The sequence below is a fragment of the Oreochromis aureus genome, linkage group 20, assembly GCF_013358895.1.
Source record: "Oreochromis aureus strain Israel breed Guangdong linkage group 20, ZZ_aureus, whole genome shotgun sequence".
Lineage (NCBI taxonomy): Eukaryota > Metazoa > Chordata > Actinopteri > Cichliformes > Cichlidae > Oreochromis > Oreochromis aureus.
The window spans coordinates 11,162,245-11,176,614 of record NC_052961.1 but is presented as its reverse complement, the minus strand read 5'-3'; the positions used below and the strand labels follow the sequence as shown (position 1 = coordinate 11,176,614).

At 39.3% G+C, this 14,370-nt stretch overlaps 1 protein-coding gene across 6 annotated transcripts in view; it reads right to left on the bottom strand.

The window, feature by feature from the left end:
- Positions 1–14,370, bottom strand: part of LOC116319520 (rap1 GTPase-activating protein 1) — a 42,825-nt gene extending 28,455 nt beyond the window's left edge. For 5 of the 6 annotated variants that reach the window (XM_031738885.2, XM_031738888.2, XM_031738889.2 and 2 more), the window contains exons 1-2: positions 14,211–14,370; positions 3,817–3,852 (exon numbers count right to left, since the gene is read on the bottom strand). In XM_031738885.2, the coding sequence (XP_031594745.1) occupies positions 3,817–3,852; positions 14,211–14,254 (80 nt within the window). In that variant the 5' untranslated portion in view covers positions 14,255–14,370. Of the gene's footprint in view, positions 1–2,673; positions 2,840–3,816; positions 3,853–14,210 lie in introns of those variants that run through there. The other variant, XM_031738886.2, reaches the window with a different exon arrangement.

Here is a 14,370-nt window from a genome sequence, read left to right as displayed (position 1 = left end):
TCAGCCTCCTCCTCCCACTGGCTTAGCTCATCGTTTCTGCATGACATCTGTCAATAAACAGGCTCACATCTTTAAAACCTTTCCTGCCATTTTCATACCTAAACTCCTGTCTTACACAGTGTGACTGCAGCAAAGCAACTTGCAGGCAAATAAGTGTACTTTAAAAACGCTGGAGGAATAACTAAGTACTCAAAATCTCAACGAATCAGATAAAGCAAAACGGGAAATGTCAAGTCAAAGTTGCCTGGGACCCGTCTCAACCTTCAGCAGCCGGCTGTCTTCTGAACTTTATGTTTTTATAAGACATCTTCTGCTGGGCCTGGATGGTGGATGACATGTTAGGAATTGGATTATTGAGGTGGTTGAGGTGTCACTTCGGTGCTATATTAGGTCAGACAGCAGGAGACACACAGAGAAACAGTCTAGTCTGATCAGCCTTGACAGTTTGCTCTCCCAGTATGTCCGCTTTTCCAGACGACTCGGCTTGACATACATGAATGAGCGTGCACAAGCAAGCTGACAGCGAGACTGTTTTCACAATGCAGCAGTGAGCGCATGTGCAGGGGAGACAGTCAGACGATGATGAATAGCGACATCTCTTGGGAAATCAGTGTACACAAACAGAGGAGTGTTTACAATGACACCTCTTAACTGTTTATAGGCTAACCCCCCCCCACCAAAAGACAGCAGGGTTGAAATAGGCCTAGGATTTAGAAAGCATCATAAAAATAGAATAGGAATTCACGTCACACATTTGGTAATATGTAGCAAGGTCATTCAGCAAAAAGGAAGAAATGAGTAAAACAGTGAAAAGCAGATTTGATCACCTTGGGGGAAAACATGCACAGATGCCCATCAAGTACACTTGTTTACCTGACTTATGGGCTCATTAATTAAGTGCCAAAACTGTGCAGTACTAACTTTGGCCACCAGAGGGCTATCAGTAAGGGAACCAAAAGACAACAAACACACAACAAGGCTCCATCATTTTGCCAAATATGCATATGAAATACTCATATTTAAATGATAATTTAACTCTAATATTGTTTGCTTACAAACTAACTTCAACAAACAGGTCAAAAAATACCGAGCATTAAATTATTCTCTATTATATAAAAATCCTCAAGCTTGAGAATGAAACTTCTGCAAGTTGCATATCATGTTTCATATGCTGAAAAAAATCATCTTATACATTTCAAGAGGGCAGCTTGAAATCAAATGTATACATTTTTCCCATCTTTATTTGATGCTATCTATTGATCTAGATTGTTTTAGATTGAGTTGCCCCTTTTTATAAAATGTTATATTTTATAAAAATAGTTTTACAACTCAAAATCATCTTTAAACCTTGTTGCAAATAGTCTCATGTAGGCACTAGTTTCTGTCTCCTGAACTACATTATAATTTATCTGAGACTGTTTACATCCCGTCACACTATAACTACCACGAGCCTCTCACCACATGTAAATTTGCACACTGATACAGCTGGCAGGTGTAGTACAGGATAGAGAAAATAGTTCCTACATGGAACTGCTTACAACAAGGTTTATAGATGTTTTTTAGGAACTAGGTCATGAGACATGGCTGCTGAGTTGTTTTTTTTTATTCTGTATTCGGTTGTCTTGGTGCACTATAAGGGAGGGAAGGGAAATGCCATTTAGTTTTACTATATTCAGAGAAGGCCGACATCTTTATGGCTAATATCTCTCACACTGAAACAATCTATATGAATAAATGGCACTGCAAGGCAGAGCAAAAATATGTAAATGTAATTTTATCCCTTTCATGTTCATGTTAAATTCAGATTTATAGAGAATGCAGATAAAACGCTGTCCTATAGTTGATGAGTGTGAAAAGCTTATTAATCTAAGAGAAGACTAACAATGCACTTAAAGACTTGTTTAATGGGCAAGGATAAAAGACTCTTTTTGTTTCTTTCCACATTTCAAGCAAAGACCATTGCTTTCTAGCCTGATTTTTTTTTCTTGCCATCAAAAGTGGCACCTAAGGGTGGTTCAAAAGTGCAGACCTGTCCAGCATGAAGGTCAGGTGAGCTGAAGCATGGATGAGAGAGTGGGATCTGTGGTTTGTTTTAAAGAATGGGCAGTGAGTTATACAACCCACAGCCTGCTACAATAATCCATGCTGCTCCAGGGACAGGACAGCAGAGTGCACTTTTTACTTGGATGTATGTTCATATGTGCTCAGTCGAGAGAGGAGAGATACTCTTATACAACATCTCAGTATAACCATTATCCACACTAACCCTTCTCTCCCATTGCGTCCCATCGAGGGAGCTTAGCAAGGCAGGATTATCACCAATTACAAGCCTCCCCCGCAGAGTGTGGAAACTGGGTTTGAGGATCATGAGTTTATTGTGTATGACCCACAATGACCAGATGAAAGATGATCATTTAAGATTTAATCAGTAGCAAGTGTGGAAGGACTTCATCTTAAGGCTTCGTGATATTAATTGCATCAGGTCAGTTCTCCTGTCATGAATCACAGAATATTCTACCTAATCATTGGATCTATATTGTAAACAGTATGAATACAACAGAAGGATAATAAGGATGATCCTGTGTATGTATATTAAAATCTGTTTCCCAAACGGCTGGGGAATCATGCAGTTCTTATCAGCATTATCTAAAGTCAAGTCAATCAGAAACTCACCAGAGTTTTCTTGGCCTTCCGATTCGGAAAGGTGAGCACGGCATTTTGCTGAGTTCTGTTAAAGTTTTGCTGCCAGATTTTTTACAGTTTACAGTTCAGATTTCCAGCCATGTCCAACATATAGTTGGATGCATGAACTGTCAATGCTTGTTGATTTCAAAACAAGATTGTCTGATGGCACTTTCACAGTTGCTTTATCCAGGCAACGCCAATTTTGCTGATAAAAGATGATCTGCCCTGCTGGGTATAACCAGCGATGTTAATGTAAAGTAGCTTTAAACACTGCACCGAATTTATCAAGCAGTGCTGAATTATTCCCCGATTTGAAGAAGATTGTGATTGCCAAAAAACGAGTATGACTGATGAACTTGTATTATCGTGGCTTTCTAATGCAGGCCCCACATTTTCTACTTGCAGCGTCACCTCATCCAGTCAGTTCCTTCCCCCTCCTTCCTCCTCTTCACGCCCAGAAGTCTTTTATCTTCTGTGCTGCTTTTGTGTCCTGTTTTAGATCCTCCTCTTCATCTTTATTTTGGTCCGGAGTTTACTCTTCTTCTTTACAAAGAGGTGCAATCATTCTGTCTCAGGCAGCAGCAGCTGATGGCCGGACGACAGCCTGTGCAAACAAGCTCAGCCACTGCTGAGTAATGCAGGCCTGGCTGGTAAAAGATATCCTCCTGTATTTGTATTCCAGAGGGAAGGCAGGATGATACTATGGTGGAGCACTGTTTAATGTGCTGCATTCAGACAGAGGGGGATGAGGGCCAGACACTCATGCCACCACACCTAAAAGCTTTCAGAAATGGTGTCGTGTATCTGCAGTGGCAGGAGGTGTGCATGCTCAGATCCCTGCCTCTATCCATGTGCCACTCGCAGCAGCACTCCAACCTTGCCAGCACTGCAGAGATGGCAGGGCGGACTGGATATCTGTTTCCCCGCTGCTGCCCATCTGCTCTAACTTTTACAGGCTCATTCATCTTGCTTAACTCTACTCACTGCATTGATTCGCACATTTAAAAATTACAAAGCTGGTGTGAGTCACTGACATTCATCATCAACAGAAGAAAGCTTTAAGATTTCAAACTTTAAGTGTTTGCTTATTGACACTAAAGGAATGTCATTTATTACAGAAGGAACACGTACCATAAGCTCCTGGCCTTGGAGAATGTCTTGTCCACTCTGAAAAACAAAAACAAACAGCAGCTGTTACAGTCCCAATTAAATATGTGTAATTTAATGTGCTTATGTCGGCATTTCCTAAAAACAAGTACATTTGATATATTTTAAAGCTTTATATCAAATAATTACTCGAAAGTCTAAAAACAAACAGGAATATAATACATAGTAACAGGTACATGTTGTTTCCAGTCATTTGCCTTCCTGCAAGTTTACTCAGATTAACTTAAAGTGCACTTTAAAAAAAAGTTCAATGAAGTGAAAGAGGTTGATTATGCATCAAGCTGGGTTACCCTGAAATAACTCCTGCCATCTGTTAAAGCATCTTTTCCCAGAATGAAGGAATGATTATTAGTCTGGTGTTTTCTGGGACAAAGTGAATCATGTTTCAGTTTAAATCGACGCTTTCAGGCTCAGTGCACATTGTCACTCCAGAATAAACTATCATCTGTCCTTACATACTCTGGATAAACAGATTTAAGCAGGAGTAATCACTGGAAACAATAACCAGATGACGCAGGGTTGGGAACTCCGGGGATGAGACTGTAGAAACCCGTTTTTGCCAAAAGATGGCACTGTGCGTGCAGCAGAAATAAAATCCTAATGTGCAATTAATAACAAACTGGGCTTGCTCTGCTCATCAGACAGAAAGATATTCATCATGATAATCAAGGCCATGTGGCAAGATTTTAATCACAAGACACACACAAATAGGACCAATTACTTCTACTCTACTTGTAATCTGAAAAGATCACAAACAAAAAACTACAGCTTTTCTCGGGCTGCAGCGTTTAAGTTTAGTTTCTAAAAGGTGAATATTTGGTTCTGGTGAGTAAGCTGCAGATATTCCTCTTGTGTGGTTAGAAAAGAGTAAGAAAGAATCCCTTTTTTTATATAATATGTTATCTTACATGCTTTCCTGATCAGTGCCAAAGATGATACACCACCTGACGGTGCAAATTACAAATGAGCCAATAATGGGATTGATTTTCCCCCTCCTTGCTGACTGAGTCTCTCATGACATAGAAAGGAGACATCCCGAAACCCCAAGCTGGGTCTCTGCCTGCTCGCACTCTGTATCTGCCAATAAGGCCACCATGGTTTAGAACTCTTACTCATCCTTCCGTGGAGATGATTAGTGTGCATGGCACAGCAACACCCGGAGGAGCGAGCAATTCTGGAAAGTGACTCTTGCTCTCTGAAAAACAGAAAAGCACACAGAAAACGACCATGCCACAGTAGCTACCCTTGTAAAGCTGTAGATGGGCATTTTTAGCATTTTTACCATGTTTGCTCTTATAATGTATAATGCCTCAGGTTGCTACTTAGCATTTAACACTAACTACAAACTTCAGCTGAAGGTGAGGAGAATATTAGAGCTGTAGCAGATATTGTTGAATAGCATTAAAAATATACAAATTTTGACCAGATGGTGGCACTGTAAAGTCAAACTCATTACATGTGCTATATTAGTTAAATAGTTATATTACTAGATAAATGCATACATAATACTAGTTTTATTATTCATATTTAGGAAAACATGAATGGCTCAATACAGTATCATAACCATTCAGCAGCATATAGACATGTTGCACTAACAGTAAAAAAATGTCAACCTGGTGGTGAGAACCATAAATGTCTATATAAAAATGTATGACAATCTATCAGTTTGAGATATTTAAGTCTTGTAAAAAGGGAAAAGACTGATTAAACATGTCATACTAAGAGTCATAGGCCAAAAATCATGAGCATACAGCTCAGAAATCATTCTGGGGAAGGAAGTCCAGTTTCCATTCATATAAAAAGGTCTCTTCATTTTATTGATTATCAAAAAAAAATCCCCAATGAGGTAACTTAAGGACCAAGGGTTTGAAAAAAATAGTACTTCTTCTTTTGTTTATGAGAAGTTCTCAAAAACTAAATGAAAGCCTAAAGCTTCCTCCTTCTTAGAAAACTGCCTTACTGAGAGGAAACAAGCCCTGGGGGGGTTTGTTTGTTCATTGCACTGTGGAGTCACGAATCAACAGACTTGTATTGTTACAGTAGGTTCTCGCCTGATTCCTCCCCTCAGTGCAGAAGATCACTCATCATTTTCAGCCCCAGGCCTTCAAGTGACAGATAATGGCACCCAGATGGAATTTGTGGTGCCATTTTATCTCAAATCTACCACCAGTGCTGATTTCACCGAGCCTAACAGACACGTGTCTGTAGATAAATCAGCGCTCCATCTTAAGTGGAATTCATACTGGTCCTTAGGAGAGAAGAATAGGACTTATGAGCCATCAGCTGTGCTTTTGTGAAGCGGCTAGTTTTTGTATGTGCTGCATCACTAAGAATAACATTTTCCTCAACCTCATCCTGTGCTGCTCACCCAGGTTCTCAGGTTTCATGGAATTCCCATAAAATGAAATCAACCAGGGTGTGTCGAAATTATTGGAAAAAGGCTCAGAACCAGGGAGTCCAAAACAAATACAGAACATTTGAAAATCAAACTTCACTTTAGCTCGACCACAAAACATGGCACCCAGCAGCTTAGACCTCCTACAGACGAACCAGGACAGCGGAACGACAGACACGTCAAACCTACTGATTATGAAATTAACGTGTTGTTTGCTGTCCTGTGCTGGAAAGAATATGATGGGATACATTCTGTAGGGATTTTGCTTTACACCAAAGACTCTGAGCTGTTGGGGTTTAGACAGGAAACAAGAAAAACTGAATCTGATCTTCTTAAGTCTCCAACTGACTGAACATACTAACATTATTACACTCATAGCAATCCAAAATGCTACTATTTGTTATGCATACGGTATATCTCTATTGAAAATCACATTTCTATTAATTGTACAAGACTGCCTCTAAATAAAATAAAGTAAAGATGCACCGGACAGGACACCCTTCAGTGGTGAAAAAATCCCTGCCGTAACAGCAAAACAAAGAATATTCTGTCACGGTTAGAGAGGACAAAAGTGGACTATAATAAATATGCCTGTGCTAATGCATTTTTGTGTCATGAGTCATATTTTGCACATTCAAATCTCACTGTGTAAAGACTGTGGATAGCCTTGTTTTGATTTGATTTTCTAAAAAAAAAAAAAAAAAGAGAGAGAGAGAGAGAGAGAGATTAACTAGTGAATTTCACAGCCCATCACAGCACAGACAGGAATTAAAGCTCAGGAGGTCAGAGCCAAATACAAGCAAATATATTTTTTTAATGTTTCCTGTATGCTTTCAGCTAGGTATCATACACACAAATGGGTTACCATGGAAACAAACATCAAGGAGGGATGAAGGAGTCTCAAGGCGGGTCTCAGAAACCTGAGGTCATCACTGTGTCAGCGGCTGTCACACTCAACAATTGGTTAATTCAACTTAATCTGAGTTTAACTACAGCTTGCAGTTTCTTCTCATCTCCGGCTAAACTTTTAAACATTTACTTCACTTCTTCACAAAGAATTAACTTAAGCCAGTGGCGTATGTATGTATATAAAAGTCAGCAACACTGCTGGTGGCAAGTAGGTCAGCAGACAAGGCTCAGGAGTTAGACTGGAGGAAATCCAGCTTAAAGCAAAGAAGTTTGTTGTTCAGCTACAAATCTGCTGCATTAACATGTTCTTCCAATTTTAATTCTATATCTTAAATATGAGATGCACTGTAAATTTAACATAATCGAGATAGTGGTCAATCATAAACATCCCAACAGTAGTTGTCACCAGTAGAAAAAACCCCCCAACAACATACTGATAGAAGAGAAACTGGAAAATAGCCCTGGGATTAATGTTCTTAGGGAATGAACGCATAATGATAAAGAATAAGGCCAGTGCTGTTAGTCAGTACCTTAAAAGGCACATTTTAAACAAGAGTCATTTGTAGGAACAGATTTTGCTTCTACTAATGCTAAAAAAACATGATCCCAGTGATTCCAGCTTACACAGAAATTATTCTAATTCCCTTTGGCTGCAGTAAATTCTAATGGAGTCATGGGCAGTGTTACGCCCAGTTCACCCTGCAGGAGTTGGGAATAACTAAAGTCCTTTGACAGTATTCGCTGAATATTCTCCAATTAAAACAGAAGTGAAAAGGTCACAAATCTTAACCATCTTAACCTATTATCTGTTGAATAAAGACTACACCTTGTTAACGTGATTGCAGGGTAACATTTGATTAGTTGCAGTAAATACTGAGTATAACGACAGAGTGTACTAAAGGGTTGATATCCACTGTGATTAATGTGCTGCTGTTTGACAGTTGCACTCTTGATACTTTGAAACCCAAAGTGATTAGTCAGGGGTGGGTGTCACTAAGAAACCCAGGGCTACTGTTTGCTCATGTGGTAGCAAAAAACCCCCCCAAAACTTGCTTTTTTAAAGAAAGTCTTGCTATTTGTGATTCTAACAGGGACCATAGTGATGTACAAAGCTAAAACCAAGGTGTATTAATGAATCTTGCAATTGAAAGGACAGAGCTTAGTGAGCTAAGGGTTTATTATCCCATAGACTTTTACATAAGGAGATTTCTTATGTATCTAGAAAAATCAGCCTCTTCAGGCCACTGGAAAGAATACATGTTTACAGCACTTCTGTTTCACTTTTCAGATGCCCTTTTAGATGCAGTCAGTGAATATAACTAAGGCTATATTCGATTAACATTATTTCAGAGAGGAGATTACACCTGGCTACACGGCCATCTGCAAACATGAGGGGCCTGAAGCAGGGAGAGCAGCTGGAGAGTTACTATTAAAGTGCAGCAACTGGAAGGACTCTAAAGCAACTTAAATAGCGCACTCTATATGAGATTTACCAGTTGGAAGGGTGTCAGATGAGCAATCGGCTGATTAGGGCCGGTATTGAGGTCAACTGCCATCAGCTGATGCTAACATAAATACTATTCATCCTGAGGGTGTAGAAAATTTCATTTCAGTCCTTTATTGCCAAGATAAAAAATAAAAAGCTGGGGGCTTACCAAAGGCTTCATAAATAACACAAACGTCTGTTCAAAACTTTGTGAAAATCCATCAAAAAGTTTTGGAGAGATTTCAGTCTGTAGCAAAGTGTGTTCCACTTAAGCAACATGCCACTATTTATCCACCAAAACTAAAGAAACGTAGATGACTGGATGAATGCAGAATGTGAGCCTATTCACTTTATTCTGAATAAGGTCTTTCTGCCCTTAAAACCTACACAAGGACATACAGTATTCTTATATCCAACTCTAAATTTAGCGATTCATTATCCTTCAGGATATGAAGTGGACTCAAAAATATACTCAGTGAGATGCACAACAGCTAGGGTAGTGATGAGAAACACTGTCAAACAATGCTGAACGTGACCAGATCTAGACACTGTGCTGTATCTCAGCCCACGTTAATCAGCGCAAAGTGGCTGAATGTCCCCATTTAGCTACAGTACAGTTAGATACAGTGTATGTGAAAACAGACACATTGGTAGTGAAATATTTAGCACATCTACCACACAAACAAAACACATGACAAGCCTTTTATTTACAAGTCAAGTATAGCAGACTTGTTCAGTTATCTTTAATTTAATGTAGTTGTAGTGTGGTGTTCTATGTTTGTCTGTTATATTTTAGTTGCATCATGTTGGAGTAGTTGTACTGATTAGAGAGCATAATTATCTATGCCAAAATCACAACAATCGAATTTGGTCAACACTCTTAGCCCTGCATGTACTTCAGATAACCTTTAGGTTCAGATTTAACATGATTTACAGAAAAGTGAGGTCGTTTCCAGTCGTTTCTTTAATCGACCAATACATGCCTGATGTTACAGGGTTTTTTTTAAACATACAAAATTAACCCTTTTGGGTCCTTTTCCACTATATAAATGTTATTTTAGTATGTTGCAAGGTGGTTGTCAGGCAACATAATGGTGTCATAATATATGACGTATAATCCAAGTTTTAAGGATATGAATCAGATGTCATTTTTGTGAAATGAAAATGGTGCATCAACGGTACACATGGGTCATTTTAGCCCATTTGCAGGTGGTTGTTAGGCAACATGAGGATGTCATAATATCTGATATAGATAGACAGGGGCTAAGATGCCCCTGTGTGCCAAGTTTGGATGGTCAACTCCTGATGTGTAGGAGTTTATAGAGACACCAAAACCTTTTTATAGGAGAAACTCCCCATACACTGAAACTAAAGGAAATGATGACATGGGTATATCAGTTACATCAAACTGAAAACATTTGCATTTTCTCACAAAAATAGGAGAAAGAACAAAGAAATGAAAGCAAAGCGGTGCATAAAGAAGTGGTGACATTTGAAAAAAACTTTAAAATCTAAACATAGTCGCAGTGAAAAGGACTCTTTTACTGCTGTTCAGAGGTTTTTTGTCTCTAGTTAGGTGTATCTTATAGTACCATACACGTTTATCAGTCAAAAACAGTGCTCTGTAGGAGATGTGTTTAAAAACGATTGCAGCAGCATACCTGTTTGAACTTGGTCTTTTAATAAGTTGAAGTTTGGTGGTAATGTTGTGAACATTAGATAATTAACACTGCTTCTGTCAGTCTCTTCCCTCCCAGTTGTTCTCCGCAGATGGCTCGTCATTGTGGATGTGAATGAGAATGTCAGAGTAAATATGCAAGGTGATATGAGAACATAGGCACTGAAGAGCCCTCTGGTTGCCTTGCAGCTCCTATTTGTTTTGCCACTGCCCTTTCGGTACTTGAATGGCCTCCTGCTCTCAAGTAGCTCTGCCTTGCAGTGTAATCATCTTTTTCATGCAAATATTTGCTTTTGTCAAACAAAATCAGCTCCTCTACATTGTCTTCTCATTGTTCACGGTTAAAATTGAAATGACATGCTTTAGACAATTGATCATCGAAAATCAGAGACAAAAGACACTGTTTTTTTCTTTCAAGAAGCACAAAGTATGAAAAACAGCTACTTTCATTAAAATAAACCCTTTTTATCTTAAAGGTGCAACAGGAAGAGAAGCCAAGTTTTTAAAAGAAGAAGGTTAACAGTGTCAGCCCTCCTCCTGTACCTCCCCCGCCCCCCCGAGATGAGCGAGGAGGTCAGCACATGATTCATAGTCTAATGGTCAGTGCTGTGTTTTGTTTTCACAGGTCTGAAAAAAACTTTAGTAGGTTAAAGATGTGTCGCCACATCTGCATTGATAGTCTTTATACTACTTTACAGTGTTTACCTGTTGTTTTTAGAAAAGACATGGCTGCTCAACATTTTCACTCACAGACTAGATCTTCTAAGAACTAAAGACTGCACCCCCAGATGAGGTGCAGGTGTCTACTTCCCTCTCAGACCACTTCAATAACAATATGCTTGAAGGTTATGGTAGATTCTTTGACAATGCCAGCTCCAGCTTCAACTGCTGAACTAGAACTGATTGCTAATTGTGCTGTTATTGTGAAGTATTTTATCTCACACTGTGAAAGAACATTTTTTCCAAACTGTATGTGGGCTTGTTTACTTGAACAGTTTCAAATCAGCTGACCAGAGAATATGTACTGCAACTGAGGTCTGCTCAGATTTCAAAACAGTGCTCGTCTTTCCACTCAGCTGGTTTTGAACAGGATTGAGAAGTATTCTTCCAGTCTTTCAGTGGGACACTTCAACATACAGCATCATTGTTTAGGCTGCCTAAAGCTATTGTCAATGGGTTTATTGGGAGAGCATTCAGTTCATTTAACAAGTCACGGCTCTGTGTTTAATCCACAAGTTATCTCCGTGAGACACACAGAAACATATGTATATGTAACTTATAACATATGTCCTGTGTGTAACAGCACTAAGAAATACTTCCAAAAACTCACATTAAAGGATGTAAAAGTCTGGTATTTTCTGTATTCAGTAAAAGAAATTTAGAGAAAGAAAGTGGGTGCCATAACCTACCAAAGGTAAAGAATCACACCTAAATTAAGTGGCCCCGCCATTTAAAAAAAAATTATAAGCATGCTGTGTCAAAGAAAGAATAATCTGCTGAAAACTGAGGGATCGCGATCCCCTAAGTGAATGCTGACGGGATGCAGGGATCAGAGTGTCTTACAGATTACTCCCTAATGTTAGCAATCACGCTGACCTATTGAAATGCCAGTGCATTCGAAGACAACGCTAACCAGAAAAAGCACACGCTTCGCTTTATTCCAAGAGCAGATCTATGTTTTTCACTGCCTTCAATCAATGCTCCACTGAATGAGTGTAACAAACACATCAGCCTGCTTGTTAAGAACCAGAACTCCTTACAGCAAAAGGTTAGTGTAAAGCAGGGGTCCCCAATCCCAGTCTGCGAGGGCCGGTGTCCCTGCAGGTTTTAGATCTCACCCTGGGTCAACACACCTGAATCACATGATTAGTTCATTACCAGGCCTCTGGAGAACTTCAAGACATGTTGAGAAGGTAATTTATCCATTTAAATACGCTGCGATGGATCAAGGACACATCTAAAACCTGGTGGACTGGGATTGGGGACCCCTGGTGTAAAGGGTTTGACTTTGTAGTGTTTTATTTTGTACACATGTAGAATGATATATAGACATTTCACATCTTTATAGGTTTATCTGACCAGCTGTGCGCTCCCTCAAAAAACCCTCCAACTACACTAGCTATTAACTGAAAATAACAAGAGATGCACTAATTAGGGAACAGGTAGACGTCCTCTAATGGAGTGGGCAGGGCTATCATTATGCTTTAACACTTAATGAAATATATAGAATAGAATTTGCGATTTTACTCCTATATGAGGTTTTGTTATATTACATTAGGTTTTAGTCTCTTGCCCAAATTTCATAAAAGAAGTTGGGAGAGTTGTGGGACCAAATATTTAAACCAAAAGGTATCTGTTCCTCTTTTAATTTTTTTCTCTTTTGAAAATGAAAAACTGAGTGAAAAGACTAAGCACAATCTTCACTTCTGTGCTGCTTTTCTACCCCATTATCTTCTCACTGGGGTGTGTCAAATCTTAATATGCTCATTACTGAACACACTCGTGATACTTGACAGTTGGTAAAAACAGCTCTAAACAGCAGCAGCAGCAGACTGTGATGCATAAACGCAAAACAGACCTAAAAAAAACAAAAAACATGAGATTTCTGCTTTATGAGGATTGTTTTCTAACATTAAAATTAAAATTTGTGTGAAAATTTAAATGAAACTAACTTGTTGCTTTGACAAATACACTGCAAATCTGGCTAACCTCCCCACATCACAGGTCAGCTATCTTGTACCTGAAACTGAAGAAAAAAAACAAAAACCAAACAAAACTACAGCTAGTTTAAATATTTACAACTGGTAATATGATATGGTTGTTGTGTTGTGTGGATCAACACGTTTGGCCCTTCCACTAGTAACAGCTCACTTAGAGGAAAATCACAGCTTATTTGCAACTCACTGAACATTCAAATTCAGCAAAAAGCAGTGCTAAGCTACAAAGTATAGGACACCTGGAGACTGCAGTCCTTGGGGCTCTTGGAGGCCGAGATAAGGCCCTGAAAACATACCTCCTCTGAATGGCCAACAGCCAAACATGCTGATGTTGTCATTGCAGCCACTCGCTAAAATTGATACATTGCTCAGCCTAGCAGCAACTGTCCCAGCTAGTTTTCTACTTTCTTGAAGACACTCAAAACACACGCAAAAAACGCACATGCACACACACACACACACACACACACACACAACGCTTTCACCGTCAGGCATGCAGTTGCACTGGGGCACCCGCTCTTTGACCACTAAAAACATTCTTGGCTGACTCTACTGCCCAGTGTCCTGTAAAAGCTCAAGTGGGCCAAATAAATACACTGCGGACATAAGCGCCCAGTGACAAACACTCAAGTGTACTGCACATATTTCTTTCCTCATAGACAAACAATAAAATGTCACATCAAAGGCGAACATGAAAATAAATCTCACACAAAAAAAAAAAAAAAACATAGTGCACAATTACAACAGCATGGATTCACAGGAATAGATAGAATTAGTAACTTGAACCGTAACATATTGATTTTGTCACCTTATCGCTTTTGTCACCTGATTTTACCTCGCCATTACTGTGAACAGTTACCCTAATACCTTAATAAATGATCACGAAACAACAACAGCATTAGTATCGGATGGAATGTAAAGATATCAAACTAATGAGCAGGACATTTATGACAAAAGCTGTTTTGGTGCTTTTTTTGTTTGCTTTTATAAAATGAGAGGATTCCAGAGCACCAGCAGCACAGACATGCAAGCACCAATACAGACACAGAATGTGCAGAGTCATCAAAGCAGGTGCTAGAAACAGACACACAAGCACACATACAGTCACACATGATAGCCATCTCTGTGGACATGAATGACTGATCTAGGAATCAATAGGATTTTCATTCTTACCCCCCATAGGCTCCAAAAGTGAAACTCCTCTTTCTATGCGGCATGCTGGCTAATGGATAGCTGTGAGTCAGTCTACTCAGTGCTGAATGGAGCCAGCACTTGTGTCACTTACGCTGACTGAGCATGTGTGTGCGTGTGCATGTCAATGTGTGTGTTTGTA